Here is a 20,759-nt window from a genome sequence, read left to right as displayed (position 1 = left end):
CATCAGTGCCATGAAAACTTCAATCAAATAACCCTTTAATCTTCTAAATTCAATGAAACATACATTGCTTACTTATGTCATCACTTCTTACACCTTAATCCTTGGAATCGAAGCATCATTTAGTAAATCTACACGGTATTCCCTCCAAAGCCAATATATCCTTTCAAAGGTGTGCTTACCAGAACAGAGTACAGTATCTCCAGATATGACCTGACCAGGATTTGTATAGCTGTAATATTATAACTTTAATACAAGGGATAACTATAAAGGCCAGGATTCCATTATTTTCTGTTCCATTTCATGCTATTTTAAAGATTGATTTACATGGCTGCCATGTTTCTGCAGACCTCCAGTTTTACCTGTGTTTTTTTAAAAACCATTTAGGTAGACATCGGTTCATTATACGTCCAAAGTGGATTTTTCCCATTTTCCCCACACTGTCCCTTTGTCGCATTTTTGACCATTCATCTATTAAGCTAACTTCCATTTAGCCTTTTGCAATGCTACCTAATGGGTAGGTCATCACCAAGTTGTGCATCAGGCTTTCTATCACAAAGTCCATGTAGTTAATCCAGTGAATGATGAGTTCCAAAACAAATCCTTGCAAGCCATCACCAATCATATCCTGCCAAATGGAGTACTCTCTCATTATCTCTAACTATTCACAAACAGAAATCTTTTAACATGAACAGAAAACAGCACAGCAATTAATAAGGAGTCTCTGACTCCTGTTATCACAGATAGAGCCATTTAGGGACAGGGATGATAATAGCAACGTGAACACAAATATCAGCTTCGCTGCCTGTCTAAAAGTGGAGTGGTGATTCGGACTGCGAGGGATGAACGTTGCTGGAGCTGATACTTTACATACCTTACAAAACGTAACCCAAGTGACACAGAATCCTGTCTCCGAGTTCATGTGGTTTTACAAAGATTTTCAACTACGCACACCAGATGACCAATATGGCGACCACCCAAGGCAGCATCCTCCCTCTTTCAATCTTCCCTTTCCCTAACATAATGTCTGGCCCAGAGACAATGTATTCCTGATGCATGCCTTCTTATCAGCAGTGTTGATCAAACTAGCATTTTGTTTGAAGATGCATCCACAATTCTAAGTGGCAGTAAAAAGCCCAAAGTCCCATGTACTGAAATGGAATGTAAATTACCCGACTGTGACCCTGGTTACTCTAGTCCAGTTCCATTCTGATTTCCATTCGTCCTGCTGCTCATAAAGCTTTGGGCTGCTTCAAACTGAAGTCACCACTTTAATTAAAGTTCTACTTAATAGTAATTAGTTCCTTTACAGACAACATGGAGTTCCCCCAAAAGGAATTTTAACTACCTTGATTAAAAATGTCTTGATTTATATTTAATGACTTGTCTTTTCATTGGTGCACTTGTACAATATTACAGATCTAAATTAAAAATTGTGTAATGTACTACCACGCCAAGATATGGAGAAATAATTGCTTTTACTTCAGCATGCTTTTAAGTTTTCTAATTCTTCTGGTTTCTAATTCTTTTTCCCATTTGCTGTTTGACAAAGTTGATACATCCAGAGATATCAGCAGCTACTCCAATGCCAGCATGAGGTGGTACCTTTGATATTACTCCTCCCTTGGTTACAGTGTTTCATGGGTTCCACACATTCCCATGCATTGGATTCAAGTAAAATGCATGATGTATATCAAACAAAACACTGACATCTATCTGAATCTTTCAGTGTATAGCTCTAAGAAAGTCCACTCCAGTTCAGCTGCATTTTCTAAATTGCTGAAAACCACAGTACAGCAGAGTGTACTACTAGCTTCAACATGGTGTCTTCTTCAGTGTGGATTAATGTCTTGCATTTTCCTGCTCTTAAAGGGCTGCATTTGTCAGCATTGCCTCAGCTGCTCACTGCAACACACTGAGATACCTAGGATCTACAGGTTATAAAGGGGGATATGATACTCATGGTTTGTAGATGTAATTTCATGTAGAAAAGGTAACATTTCAGTGTGTAAATTTTAGCCTCTCTCTGGTGTTCCTTTGTATCCAGAATAGAGCAGAATCTCAAAGTGGCAGAGAGAGCAAATCTGTGCAGTGACACCTTTGTGCAGGGAAGTGATTGTGCAGTTTTGCCCCGATGTAAGAATACATACAACAGAGAGCAAAGAACAATACAGCACAGGAACAGGGGCTTCAGCCCTCGAAGACTGTGCTGCCATATTTTGCCCATCAATACTAAAACTGTCTTACAGGATCAGTATCCCTCTATTCCCTTCCTATTCATGTATTCCTCCAGGTGCTTCTTGAATGTTGCTATTGTATCTGGTTTCAGCAGCATCTTCCACCACCCTTTGAGAGAAAAGTGTGCCTCACACACCTCTTTTAAACTCCACAGCGCCCCCCACCCCCACCCCACAGTTCCTCGGAGTGGCGATAATCAACAAGCTGTCATGGACCTCCCATGGAAATGCAACAGTCAGGAAGGTGCATCAACGCTTCTTCCTCAGGGGACTCAGGAAATTCGACATATCCATAAGGACTCCCACCAACTTTTACAGATGCACCATACTGTCTGGGTGCATGATGGCCTAATACGGCAACTGCTCTGCCCAGGACCGTAAGAAACTGCAGAAGGTGGCGTGCACAGCCCAGACCATCACCCAAAATCCCATCCACTGACTCCATTTACGCAGCTCGTTGCCCCGGAAAGGCTGCCAACACCATCAAAGACCCCCCCCCCCTCCCAAACCACCCCCGAGTAATGCTCTCCTACAACCTTTTCCATCAGGCAGAAGATACAGAAGTTTGAACACGCACTAGCAGGTTCAAGAACAGTTTCTTCCTTGTCGTTATTAGACTAATGAATGGACTCTCTAATTTCAAATAATGTTGATCTTGTTATTGTTCTTGCCTTGCGCACATCCTGTGCAGTGTAACCTGCACGCCTCACTCTCTCCAGGTGTTCTTCACCCTATGATCTGCATGTCTTTGCTTACTATGCTGTAATGCGCGCAAACAAAGCTTTTCACTGTACTTAGGTACACATGACAATTTAAAAAAAAAAATCAAATCTTGAACCTGTGTCCCCGAGTAATTGACTCCTCCATTCTTGGAAAAAGCCTCATACTTTTCGCTCTATCCATGCCATTTACAACCCTATGGACATGCAGAAGACTACAAACCCAGCGAGCTAAAGCAATTGTTACTCCAATGATGCAGAATGCGCAGCACATTAAATGACACTTCTTTTCCATTTTGCAGTGAAAATTTTGTCCATTTAAGTCTGTAATTACCAATTGCTGATTTCTTCAATTGGAAAGCCAATGAGATAAATCTACAGGAAAAGATTTTACTTTAAAAGTCTTTTCTCATCATAAAAGACAGATTAAGTACAATGATTGAGTAAATGAAAGCAAGGTCTTGAAATTCAAACTGGAGTAACCTTTCATTTTAAATTTGAGTTTCACATGACACAAAGGCAAATTTGTTTAACCAGCAACCGAGGTGGTTTCGGAGAGAGCGCAGCTCATTTACAGAAGCGCTCTTTAGCTAATGATGTCCTCAGTGAGGCAAAGGGTAGGCATTGAATATTGACCTCCCTCAAGAAGGGCTAACTGAATGGTCAGTTCTGGTAGCTAACCTACACTAAGACACTAGGTCTTGGAGCAGAGAGGAGATACAGAAAGATTATCCTAGTTTTCAAGGTTTCGGTTATGAAAAAAGAATGGAGAAACTCAGGCTCTTCAACCTTAAGAGCAGACATCTAATAAAATATGCCTAAACGGAATATCTCATGTGAAGCAAGGAAATTACTCTAAAATGTGAGTTAAATGTGGCTTGAAACGTGGATTACATGCTGCACAGTATAAATTTGGGATGGATAACAGGAACTGCTCCTTCTCACAAAGTGACCAAAGCATGGAGACAACTTCCAGAAAAGGAACAGAGACATAAACCCAAGAATCATTTATCAACCATTGTAGCTGAGGGGTCTTCAGGCAGTACAGATCAATACAAAGGGAGGCTAACTATCTCATAACTCTACATGAGCCCTTCCAAAAGGACATCCAGTTTGCTCCACTCTCTTGCATTTTTCCCATATCCCTTTTGAATCAGTATCCTCCAACCTACCACTTAGTGCTTTCCAAACCCTAGTCAGTTCATTCAGGTTCCTACTCTGTGCCCTTGTGAAATGACTGACAGGAGAAAGCCCACATGGTAACCTCTCCCTGCAACATGCAGAGGAAATGGAAGGTAGTAGAGGACCAGCAGATCACAATGAGTCAATGTGAAACTTACAGAAACATAACAGGACCCAAGATTTTACAGCTCCAGAGTAGCTGATTAACATACAAACAAGTTATGAAACATCCACATAACATTCCCGCAAAACATTTTGAAGGCAGCAAATATCAAAACATTCTGGACTTCTGATCTAAATGCCTTGGAGCCAAGCAACTAATGGATCATCTGGCAATTCAATCACCTCTGGATGTTTAAAGTCTTTCCCAGTTCCACTAGTGAGCAGCAGATTCCTTAGGAGATGCTATCGCACTTTAGTTTACATCAGCTAAGGTTCTGACTTCCTCTCTGCACCTCTGTGGCATGCACACTTTAAAAACCCATTGTTTAGTACTCAGTCTGTGACCCTAATGTAACCCAACTAAATGATCATTTGGAGATACCGGGCTGTGATGTCATGTTCCGAACACTGCTCACAAAAGTACAACACAGAATATACCGGACTCTTATCCACTCTCAAGTGGAATTTGCCAACTACACTGCATCCCTATATTGATTCTGTACATACTGCATATTAAAAACATGGAATAAGTATTTGGTTACTTGAAAGGATCCTATTGTGTATATACAATATATAAAAGTAGTTTGATCATTTGAAATAATGAATAAATATTGTATTAAAATTTCATGTTAAGTGAACCTGAATAGGTATACTTAAAAATAAATATTTCCCACACAAAGTCATACAGCACAGAAACAGACCCTTCGGTCCAACCAGTCCATGCCGAACATAATCCCAAACTAAACTAGTCCCACCTGCCTGCTCCTGGCCCACATCCCTCCAAATCTTTCCGAGTCATGTACTTATCTAAGCATCTTTTAAACATTGGGGGATGTAACCACTTCCTCAGGAAGTTCATTCCACACACAAACCACTCTGTGTAAAAACTTTGCTCCTCATCGGTTTTAAAACTCTCTCCTCTTACCTTAAATAAAATGTGCTTCCTATTCTTGAAATCGCCCATACTAGGGAAAAAACACCTACCATTAACCTTATCCATGCCCCTCGTGACTTTAAAAACTTCTATAAGGTCACCCCTCAACCTTCTACACTCCAGGGAAAAAAGTCCTGGAGAGCCAAACTACAGAAACGCACTTGTTCCATACCGTTTGCAGATGTAACGAGACATTTGGGAGGTCTGAAGGAAGAGGGTAAGGCTGAGGGGAGATCTACAACGGTCATCTGCAACTGACAGCACAATCAGTTCTAATATCTTTACAGAGTTAATCCCTTTCCCCACTCAGCGAAAAGCTCTACACCCTATTGAGAATCAGTGCAATCTTGACAATCCTCCAGGTGGGGCACGCGATGGTCTCACTGACAATGCCAAGGTTCTTGGGAAGATGACACCAACCTCGAGCTGGGAGTGTCCAGATAAGGGTTCTTCCCAATTGGATGCTGCTCAAACATTTGCAAACAAGTGCCTCTCCCAGATTCCTTTCTCCACAGGAAATGACAAAGACTGCTCGCTGCAAGTGATTAATTAAGACAAGTCCTGACATTACCAGAAGTGACGGAGTACAGGTCAGGAGCAATTACTCTTATGTTCCAGCCTTTAAACCAAGATTATCTGAACAAGTTTTGACAAAATATCATTAGACCTAAGCAGTCAGCACGTGGCCGACAGGGTGCACACACATTCAGGGTGAAGGCTGTGCTCTCGTGAGCTTCAAGTCACAGGCTGGACAGATAGTACCTGCGGGTGGCCAAGGGGTTAAAGGTGCCTCAGCAGGGGCAAATGGGAATGCTACCTCAGTTGTCTGCAGCCACTGGTCTGACTGACAAAATGACACTAACGCTGCAGCTTCACAATGTCGCCTCAAAAAGATACAAACTAAAGCCATTAAGCAGCGACGGTAACAGTGAGGCTACTTCCACCACAACCAACACGGACATGTAGAAGCTGAAAGACAGTTTTAAAATAATTACAAAGCTTTCCAGCTGCTAGGCAGTCATGATGTACCTCGCTTTCCAACCCCCTGTTCAATCAATTAAAGCACGATATGACAAGACTTGTTTTGCTGTACTTGGCAGAGTATCCAGACAGTGGACGGTGGGGAAAATAATCAAATCAGCCAGGCTTGTTGCCCCTGTGTATTTGCTGATGAATACATGATTGGGCATGGACACTGGACAAGGACTTGATCAAGTCAGTAATGTGATCACCAGCTCTCACTCGCAAGGCAATGAGAAGTGGGAGACTAGAAGGTTATTAGCCTCTGAGCAAATGAATCTCTGAGTCAGCTCCTTCAGGAAGGAACTTTTCCTTCTTAATTATTAGCTGAACAGCAGTTAATACACCACCTAAAACTATTATATATTACTACTGACAGGGAGCTGAGCAAACCCAATGAATCCAGCTCATAGCACGGTTTGAGACAGTCTTTGAATATCTTGGAGTGGCCACAGGGTGAGTTTTATATCAGCCTTTACAATATAAATTTCTCGTGTCAAATGAAAACTGTAATTTACAACCCTGCAAAAGGAATCTTTTCACGTTTCACTCATCATCTTTGCCTCTTTCTTTTTTTTTCCCCCATCCCCTTTTCTCTCTTGAAGGTACTGAATCCATCATTAGGGACAGAGATGGTTGGTACCGTCCAACTATGCCTTGCCTCTGTGTGTCAATGAGAGCTAATTCAATTATAGAGGACCTGCTTTCAATCGGTATCTAGTGTAGCAGAGCAGGAATCAGGCCTCAAGGACTGACCAGTTAGGCCTGTGCTCCCTCGGAGTCCGCTATCCACTCTGTAGGAAGCCCTGATCTCACAGGGAGTCCCCATCTGACCAGGCAGGGCAACACACGTATTCCTTTTTCACATTCTCTCCAACTGTAACTCCTTACTAGTACCTTTGCTGAAATCTAGCTGCTTCAATGAGGTTTGCAAAATCCTGAGGGGCATGGATAGGGTAAATAGACAAGGTCTCTTCCCAGGGATGGGGGAGTCCAGAACTAGAGGGCATAGGTTTAGGGTGAGAGAGGAGAGATATAAAAGGGACCTAAGAGGCAACTTTTCCACACAGAGGGTGGTACGTATGTGGAATGAGCTGGATATGGGCCAAGTGCTGGCAAATGGTACTAGATTAGGTTAGGATATCTGGTCGGCATGACAGATGTCCGTGCTGCACATCTCTATGATTCTGACTCCAATTCAGGACTCTCTCATCTGCTAACCAGATACGCGATTTGTTTCTCTTTTCTTCAAAATCCGTGGAATAAAATAAATCAAATTCAAACCAGGTTAAAAGGGTGCCGAGCTCCTTAAAGGTTCACTAACAGAAGTCAATAAATTTAAGTTAACAAATTAAAATTAAAATGCGCTTTTTAAAACAATGGTTTCCAGACCCTGTGGTGCCTAAAGACTATTATTTCTGAGCTCTTGGGATAGCATCTTTAGAACTACTTTTGTAATTGGTGTTAACAATTTATAGATCAAAAGCAAGTGTCCCTACTCTGAGTCAGGAGGCCCAAGTTCAAGTTCCACCTGCTCTGAAGATGTGTAATAACATCTTTGAACAAGCTGATTAGAAAATACCTAAAATTCATTTGACTAGCCTTTTACAAATCTCAGATTTTAACATGATATATTTATCAAATTCACATTGTTTTCCCTTTGTAGCCTTTCCCTCCCAAAGCCATATCAGACTCCTCAACAATTACCCTGTTATTGTGATTCCTGTGGACTCTGGTCTCTTCCTGGGGTTTCTTCACCTACATAACAACCAACTGGTCATTATACATCATTCTTGTCGATACACAGAATAAGCTGGGGGGTGTTTGGTGGAGGTAAAATTCTGAGAGGGGTCATGGCCCACACCTGGGATCCAAATGCTTGGGCCAGTGCCGAAGAGGGTCAGAGGTCGTCCTATCCCTCATTGTAAAAAGTCCGTGTGCTGTATCAGTACGGTGTGCAATGAAATGTGGTACGTATTCCAAAAAGCAGCTGTACTGTACTGTAAAAGTATTGACTACGTTACTGAGAGGTTGGTGCTATCTAATCTTCACTCTCAACATCAAATTAGCAAGCAAATTAATTCAGTCACGAATCCACCTCGATATTAAATGCACATTCTGCAGGTTCTGAATCAGAAAAGGCTCTTGGTTCCTTGACAGATTCACCTCTTTTATGCACAGCTTGGCAGAGGGCAGATATATCCTTGCTTGCATGAATGAAGTCTAAGTGCCTATGTTAGTCAGGAGCTTAAGAGCTACATCATGTTGAGACTACTACTGCAGTTTTGTGTTCGAATCAATGGGGCACAGGGCCACAACGTACAAGCACACACTGGCAACTCTGTCGTTCTGGTGTGCATGGCTCCTCAGACTCTGGTTTTGGAAACCAAGGTTCGGGTCTGAAAAGTGATAACCTAATTATACCTACATGTGCCTGTGATGAAATCTCCAGTGTAAACAGGATAAAGAGCACTTTAAAGAGTGGCCTTTCAGTCACCAGTGATTTCAGTTAGGGTCATCTTGCCATTAATCATCAGCCATTGAGGAAGGATTTTTTTTTCCTAAACGACTGTAAAGAAATAATTCTCACTTGGACAAATACGCCAGAGGATTGAGAGACTGGAAACTATTTTTAGCCATTGTTTCCAGTAATTTTCTGAAAGCCAGTGTTCCTCAGACACTTGAGCTGGGGAGCCAGTGGTGAGCAGAGTGAAATGCAAGCACTTCTCTGTCCAGTATAATAGTATATGGTCAGTCTGCACTACAACAGCAACAAGAGAGAGTCCTGAACTCAGTCATCAGGCTCTACTCAAACAAACCAGAAACCTGGGAGAGCTGGACAATGACAATAACCAAGGATGGATAGAAAAGCGACACTGTTAAGGTGAGATGAAGCAAAGCGAAAGGATCTTGTTTGGAGCATAAACTGTTGGGCAGATTAGCCTAATGATGTACTCTAGATTCAATGCAATTCCATGGGACTGCTTTTGGTCGTTTGTGCATTGGTTAAAAAGGATTTCTCATTATTATAGTGCTGTCCTCTGGATACTGTCTCCTTGCTGGGGTATGGTTCCAATGGTACTGTGCAGGGGGCTGGGTGGGAGGGAGAGGGGTTGCCCATTTTACTCTCCTAAGTGGCCACTATTCAATTCTGATCCTTGAATCGAAAGGTTGGCATCACAGTTGTACCCAGTCCTGTCCTTATCCAATGCCCACATTGATTTACTGGCTAGTGGTCAGGTGCAGGAAACATCGCTGATCTTTCCTCGGACCTAATCCAGGGGGTGAAGCTAATGTGGGGTCATTATTACAAGCTCCAGACCAGCTTTGGTTAGCAAATCAATCATATATTTGCTTTTTGTCTATATAAGGACTGCCTGGTAAAGCCAAGAACACACAACAGGAATAAGTAATTTAGCCACAAGTCTATTTCATCTTTCTATTGGATCACCTCTCACCCTTATCTTCATTTTCTACAGTGCGGTGGTGCTGCCCCTAACTCTGAGCCAGGAGCTAACTCCTCCAGCTGCAAACTAAAATGTGTGTAATACATCGCCGATTGGGTTAATAAGGAAAAATTAAATATCGACTGGTTTCTAGGAAGACTTTTGTGGTATGTTAGGTCCCACCTGCACCAGGTATGGCTGAACAGGTTGATCCGAATAACTATATTATTTTGGATGTGATTTTGCCTCAAACAGGCGGTTTTATGCTTATATATTGCTTCTTAAGTTACAGAATAGGGAGCAGTGGTAGCACCCCTATCTCTGAGCTAGGAAGCCCAGGTTCAAATCCCACCGGTTTCAGAATCCTGCAATAACATCTCTGAAGAGGTTGATTAGAATGTAGATACAAGTATATATCCTGTTATTGAATAACCCAACATACACTGGCTACTATATACAAATATTACAATCAAAGGCACATCAGAACCTGGGCCAACATTCAGCTATTCAATTACAACGGAGCAGCATGCTTCCAGCAGAGTGTCATGCTTCGGGTAGCCCCAGGTAGGGTGGAGTATGAGACTTTTATACCTCAGGTCACATGCCATGATACAGCACTGACATCAAGAGCACGTCTCTCAAAAGGTATTCTAACCCATGAGCCACAGCTTCCATAACCCTTCATATCCCTGTCGAACCAAAAACTCTCAAACTCATTTTTAAAATTTCAATTGACATACTGTGAAGTTTTTTGAAGGAGTGAGTTCAAGATTTTCCTTTATACAACATGGAAGTAATGACCGTGTGGTATTATCATTGGATTGTTAATCCAGAAATCCAGGTAATAATCTGGGGAACCAGAATTCGAATCCCACTACGGCAGATGGTGGAATATACAAAAAAGATTCTGGGAATAAGAGTCCAATGATGACTGTGAATCCATTGCCAACTGTCTGAAAAACCCATCTGGTTCACTGGTGTCCTATAAAAGGAAGAAAACTGCCGTCCTTATGTGGTCTGGCCTAATGTAACTCCAGACGCACAGCAAATGTGATCGACTCTTCATCGCCCCCTGGGCAAATAGGGATGGGCAATAAATGTTGGGCCTAGCCAGCGATGCCCTTGTCTCGTGAATGAATAATACAGCATCATACTTCCTTGCTCCAGACTAGAGGAAATTGCTCCTCTCTAACTTTAAACTCCTTTGATCATCTTAAACACCTCAATTAGACCACTCTGTAATCTACATTCAAGGGAACATAACACTCGTCTAAACAACTAAAAGCCTTTAACTGGGCTTACTTATTGCAGATTGCATTAAGCATGTGGCAACACAAAAATGCTGCCAAAATTAATCTGAAGAAAAAAAGAACTCTCACAAAAATAGGCAAAGTCTTTTCCCTGGGGTTGGGGAGTCCAGAACGAGAGGGCATAGGTTTAGGGTGAGAGGGGAAGGATATAAAAGAGACCCAAGGGACAGCTTTTTCACGCAGAGGGTGGTACGTGTATGGAATGAGCTGCCAGAGGATGTGGTGGAGGCTGGGACAACTGCAACATTTAAGAGGCATTTGGATGGGTATATGAATGGGAAGGGTTTGGAGGGATATGGGACGGGTGCTGGCAGATGGAACTAGATTGGGTTGGGATATCTGGTCGGCATGGACGGGTTGGACCGAAGGGTCTGTTTATCTCTATGATTCTATGACTCTATGACCGGTTGGAGAGAATTTGGTCAACAAATAGCAACTTTGTAATACTTTATTTAACAATCTTTTGAAGGAGGTTATCAAACCTTGAAGGTCAGAGAGTCATACAGAACGGACACACTCCCTTTTGTCTAACTGATCAGACATCCCATTCTGAATTAGTCCCATTTGCCAGCATTTGGCCTATATCCCTCTAAACCCTTCCTATTCAGATACCCGTCCAGATGCCTTTTAAATGTTGTAATTGTACCAACCTCCACCACCTCCTCCGACAGCTCATTCAAGACATCCATCACCCCCTACGTGAAAAAGTTACCCCTCAGTTCCTTTTAAAATCTTTCTCTCTCACCCCACCCCCCTCACCTTAAATCTATGCCCTCTAGTTTTGGACTCCCCTACTCTAGAAAAAAGAATATTCACCCTATTTATGCTCTTCAGGATTTTATAAACCTTTAACATCGAAAAACAGCAGCAAATAGAGTCTCAAAGGAGAACAAAATTATAATGAGACACACTACTTAAATGGATGTAGCATTTGGAACAAATAAGACTGGTACAAGGAGGACGGATTGCAACTGAATTGGAAGGGGACTAATGTACTGGCAGGGAGATTTGCTCAAGCTGCTTGGCAGGATTTAAACTTAAACTGACCAGTGGAGTGCCACAAGGATCGGTGCTTGGTCCACTACTTTTCATCATTTATATAAATGATTTGGACGTGAGCATAAGAGGTATAGTTAGTAAGGTTTCAGATGACACCAAAATTGGAGGTATAGTGGACAGCGAAGAGGGTTACCTCAGATTACAACGGGAGCTTGACCAGATGGGCCAATGAGCTGAGAAGTGGCAGATGGAGTTTAATTTAGTTAAATGGGAGGTGCAGCATTTTGGGAAAGCAAATCTTAGCAGGACTTATACACTTAATGGTAAGGTCCTAGGGAACAAAGAGACTTTGGAGTGTAGGTTCATAGCTCCTTGAAAGTGGAGTCGCAGTTCGATAGGATCATGAAGGCTAAGAAACAACCCTTTAAACTGACTAGCACCAACAACTCGAAACGTAGGCAAACCAGAGAGAATGAAAACTATCAGCATGTGTCACTCCGCCTCCAACACACCCTGAGGGAGGCTCCAAGATCTTAGAAAAACAAAAACCTGCAATACCCAGTTCCAAACTATTCCTCTTTTTATGTTAATCTCCCAGCAACAAAAAAAAAGTCTACACCCTGTAATAGGGCTAACAGAACGAGGAGGATGTCAGTGCAGATCCTCAGCTCTTCCTCAACAGAGAGAGTGGGCGTGACCTGTGAAATGGATGCGCCTCTGTCTTGGGTGATGGAAGTTTTTGTCAGCCAGAAACAGCATGATGTGCATCTTTAGGGTGTAAGCACTTTAAATGCGCTGCTCATCACAGCACCATACTGCCAGATGTCTTCGCTGATTAAAAGGTGCAGAAGGCACAACTGTGCAGAATAAATTAGCTCCTTGCAGAAACCCCCTGCAGTTTATATCTTCCATTATTAACAGCCAAGGAGGCCTGTTGCCAGGCCTTTCCCTACAGCGTGGGTACATCATAGGGAAAAAAAATCTTCACACGACACAAATCATAAAAGCTTCGAGACGGTCATCAAATTTGCAGCTTCAGAAGACAGCCTTTATAAAGACAACCAACATTTGAAAGCCTCATGAAAGCTTTCTTCAGCTGGACTGGATAGATATTTTATGTAACCTACTCATCCAGAGAGGAGGCAACACGGTGGCACAGTGGTTAGCACTGCTGCCTCACAGCGCCAGAGACCCGGGTTCAATTCCTGCCTCAGGCGACTGACTGTGTGGAGTTTGCACATTCTCCCCGTGTCTGCGTGGGTTTCCTCCGGGTGCTCCGGTTTCCTCCCACACTTCAAAAATGTGCAGATTAGGTGAATTGGCCACGCTAAATTGCCTGTAGTGTTAGGTGCAGGGGTAAATGTAGGGGAATGGGTCTGGGTGGGTGCGCTTCGGCCGGTCGGTGTGGACTTGTTGGGCCGAAGGGCCTGTTTCCACACTGTAAAGTAATCTAATCTAAACATCCATTTTTAATGGTTTTGGGAAGGGAGTATGGTAATAAATCAATGTCAAGGTGAGGCAATAAAAATGTGACATAGGGTACTTTAAAGAAAATTAAAAATTCATAATTTATCAACATCATTCTAGGACTGCAGATGCTGGAGATCAGAGCTGAAAATGTATTGCTGGAAAAGCGCAGGTCAGGCAGCATCCAAGGAGCAGGAGAATCGACGTTTTGGGCATAAGCCCTTCTTCAGGAATGAATATTTCAAATCTTCCTGAAGAAGGGCTCATGCCCAAAACATCAATTCTCTTGCTCCTTGGATGCTGCCTGACCTGCTGCGCTTTTCCAATGACACATTTTCAGCTCTAGAATGGTATCGCCCATTTCATATTGTCTGTCCATTTTTTGTTTTCCAAAATACCTCACATTTCTCTGTAATGAGCTTCATCAGCCACCTATCCACTCGCTCCACACTATCTATGCCCTACTGAAGTTTGTCCCTCCCAGCTTACCATGTTCCCAAGTTTGGTATCATCCATAAACGTTGAAATTACTTCCCATAACGCCAAGATCCAAATCATTAATACATGTCAGGAAAAGGAAGGATCTCTTCTACAATGCCCTGGGACACTCTAATGCAAATCTCCTTCCAGCCGGCAAAATATCTTCACTGACCATTACTCTCAGTTTTCTATCATTCAGCCAAATTTATACCCACGCTGCTTTTATTCCGTGAGCTATAACCTTTCTCACAAGTCTCTTGTGTGTCATGGTATCAAAATGACCTTCCAAATCCTACCACTCAATGCACAAATCAGTTCTTGCTCATGCTGAGCTGCCTCTTTGACCAATCACTGTAAAATCCACTTCCCCTTTGTAACTGGCCCCACAGCCATTGGAAACACTCACTACTTATTTCACCCATGATGATTTTAAAAACCTCATCAAATCTCTGAGCCATCTCCGCTCTAACATCTCAGTTTCTCTAGTCTGTCCATATAACAGTGATCTCCTCAGACTGTAACCATTCTAGAAAATCCCCCTTCAGTACATATTACAGCTGACCATGTTTAACACAGTTGCTACTCCAGAAACCCAATGCACGGGAGGTGGGGCGGAAGAGAAAGATGTCTAAATGAGAGCGTGGAAATTGTATGCAACATTGTCAATCAGGTTTAGTAGAAAGTTTTCACAAGTGAAGCCAGATCTCCACGTTTTCTTGCCTCGACTTTCAAAAGGTTATGCTCAAAATGAATGCAACATAAAAAAAGAGAGAAACCCATTGTAATTTTGGTGTAACCAAATGTCATATAAAAACTGCCTGGCATTTGGGTGTATCATCAGGTTACATTTTGGGGTAGTGTCAGATTTATTTTCTGTTGAGATGATTGCCAGTTTTTTTTTTCCCCGTACTTTTCTAAATTGTTTCAATAGCACAGCATGAGAATCTGTCACATAAATGCATTCACTTGATGGTTCGTCCTACCATTAGGCTTGCGGCCCACAAGGCCCATCTGTTTGGAACAGAACCCGCCATTAGGTCTTCCAACATGAAATCAGTAGACAACAAGCCCTTATTGGAAAAGAAAAACTCACATGTTGGCCAGCTCTAGAATCAGACATCTCAGGAGGCGGCCATTTGGCCCACAGTGCCTATGCCAACTCGTTGCAGCTTTCCAATTAATCCTACTAGTTTACACTTTGCAAGTGTAAATCCAAATCCCTCAAAATGTACCAAATGTACACCCATCTCCCTTTCACACAATGTATTCTAAATCATTATAACTTGTTTCATAAAAATACTTCTCATTTCTCCCCTTGGTCCCTTAATGAATTATGCTAAATATCCATCATCTGCTACTGGCAATTTCTCCCTATTTACACTATCAAAACCTCTCACAATTTTGAAGATCTATTAAATCTGCTTGCACGAGTAATTCAGGATAAAAACTAAACTCTTTTTAAATGTTCATTGATCACAAATTGTATATACAGTTAAGTATTTTAAACACTCAACTTTTTCAATTACATTAAATGCAGGAACAAGTGCAGAAATAGTCTGACCTACGCTGACCTCAAAAAGTAATGAGTAGCATATTATCGTCACAGAATTACATTTCCCCATCTGTTTGTGACACATCATTAAATGAACCATATTACCAATTATTTCCCATTAAGGCCGAGTGCCAGTCATCAGCTGGTTACTGACTGTGACCCTTCTGGTTCTGGTTAGATTTCACACTCGCCTTACTGCAGAATCAAAAGACACTTTCTAACTTGTCAAAAATATAAAGATGAGCTGCAATCCAAGTCCGATTTCTGCTCACTTTAACAAAGCTGTACTTGGCACTTTCTCTCCATTACCTCTGCTAGCTGCAAGTAAAAGACTATTAACTGACTTTAACCCAATTCTACAGCCTTACCCTAAACAGTTATTTTTACATCCTCCCTGCACAATTCCTCAAACATGGAGTTGTGTACCCAGAAAGACATGATTTACACACAAAAATATGACTGTATGACACAAGATCATTCTCAGGGGGGCCTCTTTTACAGTTCAAACAATTAAAAATTATGATTAACCTCAACATGTTTCCATTTAAATTTCTATTTCTGGTTTGATTTCTAAGGGACAATGAGATCATAAAGGACAGCTGGCTGGTTTACAGTTATTGGAGTCCAATAGTGAGGGGGAGATAAATTCATTTCAATAGAGGTAGTCATTAACCAAGCATGCTTCATCAGTTCTGTTATGGCAACGGTGTGTGCTTGCTCCTGTGCCACCCAATAACTACCTCGGGAAGTCCTCCAAGCTCTTCTATTCCACACGTTTTCCACCCCCCCACCTCCCCCAACCACCCATCCATACACACACCCCTCCCCCAATGCTATGGAAACTCATGAATTTAGCCATACAAGAACATTTTAAGAATACGGGAGGGTCATGAGGTCCAATTTAGTCCCATACTTTTCAGTTCCTTCTCCAATTGTCGCCTGAACTCATTTACATTGCCCATTTCAGTGGCTTTTCATAATGTATTCGACATCTCCAGCTCCCTTTGGCTTTCCCTCACGAAAGTGTCAGCTTTGTTTCAGTGGTAGCACTCTTGTCTGATTCAATAGGTCATGGTTTGAGTCCCTCTCCAGACACATGAGCAAATAGCCTACACTTTCAAAGGCAGCACTATTCACATGGGATTTTATACAGTGACCTTCCTGTCACTAGAAACAGCTTCTCCCGGTTTACTCTACCGAATTCCTCACCATTGTGAAGACCTATTAAACTTCCTTGGACAAGTAATTCACTATGAAAACTAAACTCGTTGTTTCAATATTTATTGATAACAAATTGAATATGTAGTTACATTACATACGGCAACAAAAGCAGAAATAACTTGACCTATCCTGAGCTTAAAAAGTAACAAGTTCCCTCTGGCTTTGCAGATATATGTAAAAGATTTTAAGGCGCTAACTGAAGAAAAGCAAGTTCTTCCGGTGTCAATAAAGTGTGGAGCTGGAACAAGTACAGCAGGTCAAGTAGCATTAGAGGAGAAGGGGGGGTCAACGTTTCAGGTTAGAACCTTTCATTACGGTTCACTTTATCAACTGACTTTCCAGCATCTGCAGTCCTCACTATCTCCAAGTTTTTCCACTATGACAACTAATACTTAGGTAAATAATGCTTTGCTTTGTCTCTCATGAATAAAGCATTGCAAAGGTTTATCTTAAGTGGATGATTATGATGGAAATAAAGCAGCCATTCTTTGCACAGTGCAATCCCATAAAAAGCAATGAGATAGTTTTGGTGGTGTTAGCTGATTAAGGAATGTTTGCCAGGGTGGTAACAGAATTCCTTGCTTTAACTCGAGGAAAACACCTCTCCCCTTTGATCAAAGTATTTGGTTAATGCACAACTTGCTGCCTCAAGAGAACAGAGCTACCAATTGAATCGTGTGTTATGGCATACACCTAGAATTCCTTTATTTAACATGTAATCTGTGGTATCTCACAATCTCATACTTCACAGAAACTCTGGATCAGTTTATTCAACCCTTTCATAATTTTAGAGGTCACCTCAAAAATACCTTTCTTCTCCTCCCCCCAAAGAAAAGAAACAAGTCTTTCCTTTCTCACTTTAACTCCTGTTATACAGGAACCACATTCACACCTTTCTGCATCATCTCAAAAACTGCAGAAGCCTGTTCATGATTAAACAGCTCAAACTGCACACAATATGGATGAAGAGGAACATTGTGTCCAACCCGCTGATCAGAAGGAGCATGTCCAGATTGGATGTTTGTTTTAATTCCACTCAATTTTCTGCTCCAATGTCCTCAACGAAACTGGCTACATGTTAAATTCAAATTGACCAAACATTTTAATTACCTCATATCCCACTCCAGATCTGTGCTGGCAGGTTTATAAACAAAATAACTGATGTAAAGAAAAATAAAACTGAAGAATGTTAACTCTGTTTTTTTGTTACGTACTGTTGCTTTACATGGATGACTAGTTATACTGGGGCTGTCTTTAACATGTTCCAGAATTAACGAAACCACTTTAAGAACCCCTATAAAGGTTGCTGTCATTGTACTTGCAGGTGGTAACTTCAATGTGGAAGCAGCCAATGCAATGGAATAATCAAATTCAATAACTATTTGTTGGCTTATCAACTAACTTGGAAAGAAGGTAGCATCGCACATAGTGTGTCTGAAGCAGAAATGCTTTCAATTTAATGGGTTAGAGCTTTCCTTCGCCTTGGAGTAGACATTGTTCATAAAAGGAAACTGTAACATTAAAGTGTTATAGCTGAATTTACTTTGACATTGCCTGTAATGTTTGCGCCCCCAGGTAGGCTGAAGAAGCTCAGCTTATTGTTCCTGTTAAATTTCCAGACAGGCCAACTCCCATTTTGGCACAAGTGAAAAGAAAGACTGGGACAACTCTGTACAGGGTTTGAGGAATGTAATTTGTAATCTGAATATTGTGTATTTCTCACTGTACTTTTTAAAACTTAGGTGTTCAAGCCATCCACTATGACTTTGGACAGTGTTATTGTGATAATCGTAGATAAGTCATACAGTCATAGAGACGCACAGTACAGAAACAGACCCTTCGGTCCAACTTGTCCATGCTGACCAGATATCCCAACCCAATCTAGTCCCATTCACCAGCACCCAGCCCATACCCCTCTAAACCCTTCCTATGCATATACCCATCCAGATACCTTTTAAATATTATAACTGTACCAGCCTCCACCATCTCCTCTGGCAGCTCATTCCATACACGCACCACCCTCTGATTGAAAAAGTTGCCCCTTAGGTCCTTTATAAATCTTTCCCCTCTCACCCTAATCCTATACTGTCTAGTTTTGGACTCCCTCAACCCAGGGAACAGTCATTGCCTATTTATCCTATCCACGCCTCTCATGATTTTATAAACCTCGGTAAGGTCACCCCTCAGCCTCAGACACTCCAGGGAAAACAGCCCCAGTCTATTCAGCTTCCCACTATAGCTCAAACCCTCCAACCCTGGCAACATCCTTTCAAATCTTTTCTGTAGTCATTCTGAATGTTCCTACATACCTTCCCTACCTTTCCAATAGCATGGCAATAACTGATGAATGGGAACTGCCTTCCTGTTTCCCCACAATTATTAACGGTGGACAATTTGTAGATGCAGTACTATCTTTTTCTGAAGGTGTGCTCACAGTTCAGGTACTTCTCTTACCTTTCCCATTGGTTTTGTTCCTTCCCAATTTGTCTTTTCCAGGGAAGGAGGTATCTGGTAGATGTCCTGTGACTGATTCATGGATGGAGGTACTTGGTAGATGTCCTGGGCTGGATTCATGGATGGAGGTACTTGGTAGATGTCCTGGGCTGGATTCATGGATGGAGGTATTTGGTAGATATCTTGCACAGACCCAGTGGATGGGGGCACCTGATAGATATCCTGAGGTGGACTCTTTGATGGTACCTGGTAGACATCCTGGGATTGGTTCATAGATGGAGGCACCTGGTAAATCTCCTGCGTTGGGTTCATGGACTGGGTCAACTGGCCTTGAGATGTTGTCTTTTGATACAATGTCTGTTGCTGCAATTTTGTTGGAGTGACTGGGCACTTGTTAGACTGGTTTTGTAGTGCAGGAGGAACCTGATACAAATTCTGTTGTACTTTGTTTGATGAGGGCATCATATAGACATTGTCTCCCTGTTGGTAAGCAGGGTGCATAGCTGTATACTGTGAAGACTGGGATGGCATTTGGTATACATTCTGTTGCTGGTAAGGCTGTGGTGATTGTGGGGCCTGTTGTGCTTGGCTGGAGGTTGGCTGTTTTTTCTCATACATTCCCACCAGGATCTTTAGGCGGTTGCCAGGCACGATACCTTGTCGCCCATGTAGTGAACAGAGCCACCATCCTTCTAAACCTCCGGTGTTACGTTCCAAAACCGTCATGATATCCCCTTTGCGAAATGTGAGTTCATCTGGTGATTCAGCCACATTGTCGTACAAGGCTTTTGCCAGCACATTCTGTAATAAATAAAAAAAGCTTCTTTAGGTGTGCCTCATATTTCTAAATCTGGACAGAAGGAATGCAGTGAAATATGTCTTGATCTGATATTGCCAAGAATTACTTTGCACAAAATATTTTTCAAGTGAAAGTTTTCTCTAGACTAGATTTCAAATGAAGTACTTATATGAATAAATTTACAAAATACTTGGTTTGATACGTTAGCTTATTAACCTCCAATATGCTCAGAAAGGTGGATGATTTTATCTTTCAATATTAATCGAGATATCATGAGCACATTACCTAGAATCACATTTATCACTTCACTGCAAATGGCAAAAAACCTTATCCCAATGTTTGGTTAAGTTCTACTTCCTGCTTTATTATATGCTAATATTTAAACTGTTAACATTAGAGCTCTGAAAATGCTCGGGTCATTTACATTTTTAAAAAACACTACAGGTTGTAAGTAAACAATATGTGTGACTAAAATTATTACAAGGTGACTTCATAGAGTGAACAATGTTACTCCCCAGTGTCCATAACAGGCTGGTAAACAATTACTGGGCGCCTCCTAGCAGAGCGCTTTAGGGAACATCTCCGAGACACCCGCACCAATCAACCACACCGCCCCATGGCCCAACATCTCAACTCCCCCTCCCACTCTACCGAGGACATGGAGGTCCTGGGCCTCCTTCACCGCCGCTCCCTCACCACCAGACGCCTGGAGGAAGAACGCCTCATCTTCCGCCTCGGAACACTTCAACCCCAGAGCATCAATGTGGACTTCAACAGCTT

General features: G+C 42.0%; 1 protein-coding gene across 3 annotated transcripts in view; it reads right to left on the bottom strand.

Annotated features, from left to right (window-relative positions):
• Nucleotides 1-20,759, bottom strand: part of bcar1 (BCAR1 scaffold protein, Cas family member) — a 243,966-nt gene that overhangs the window by 59,852 nt on the left and 163,355 nt on the right. For all 3 annotated transcript variants that reach the window (XM_043707042.1, XM_043707041.1, XM_043707040.1), the window contains exon 2: nt 19,181-19,981. In XM_043707042.1, coding sequence (XP_043562977.1) covers nt 19,181-19,981 — 801 coding nt within the window. The remainder of the gene's footprint in view (nt 1-19,180; nt 19,982-20,759) is intronic.

The sequence above is a fragment of the Chiloscyllium plagiosum genome, chromosome 17 (assembly GCF_004010195.1).
Source record: "Chiloscyllium plagiosum isolate BGI_BamShark_2017 chromosome 17, ASM401019v2, whole genome shotgun sequence".
Classification (NCBI taxonomy): domain Eukaryota; kingdom Metazoa; phylum Chordata; class Chondrichthyes; order Orectolobiformes; family Hemiscylliidae; genus Chiloscyllium; species Chiloscyllium plagiosum.
The sequence above is the reverse complement of the archived record's forward strand: the minus strand, read 5'-3'. Positions and strand labels throughout refer to the sequence as shown.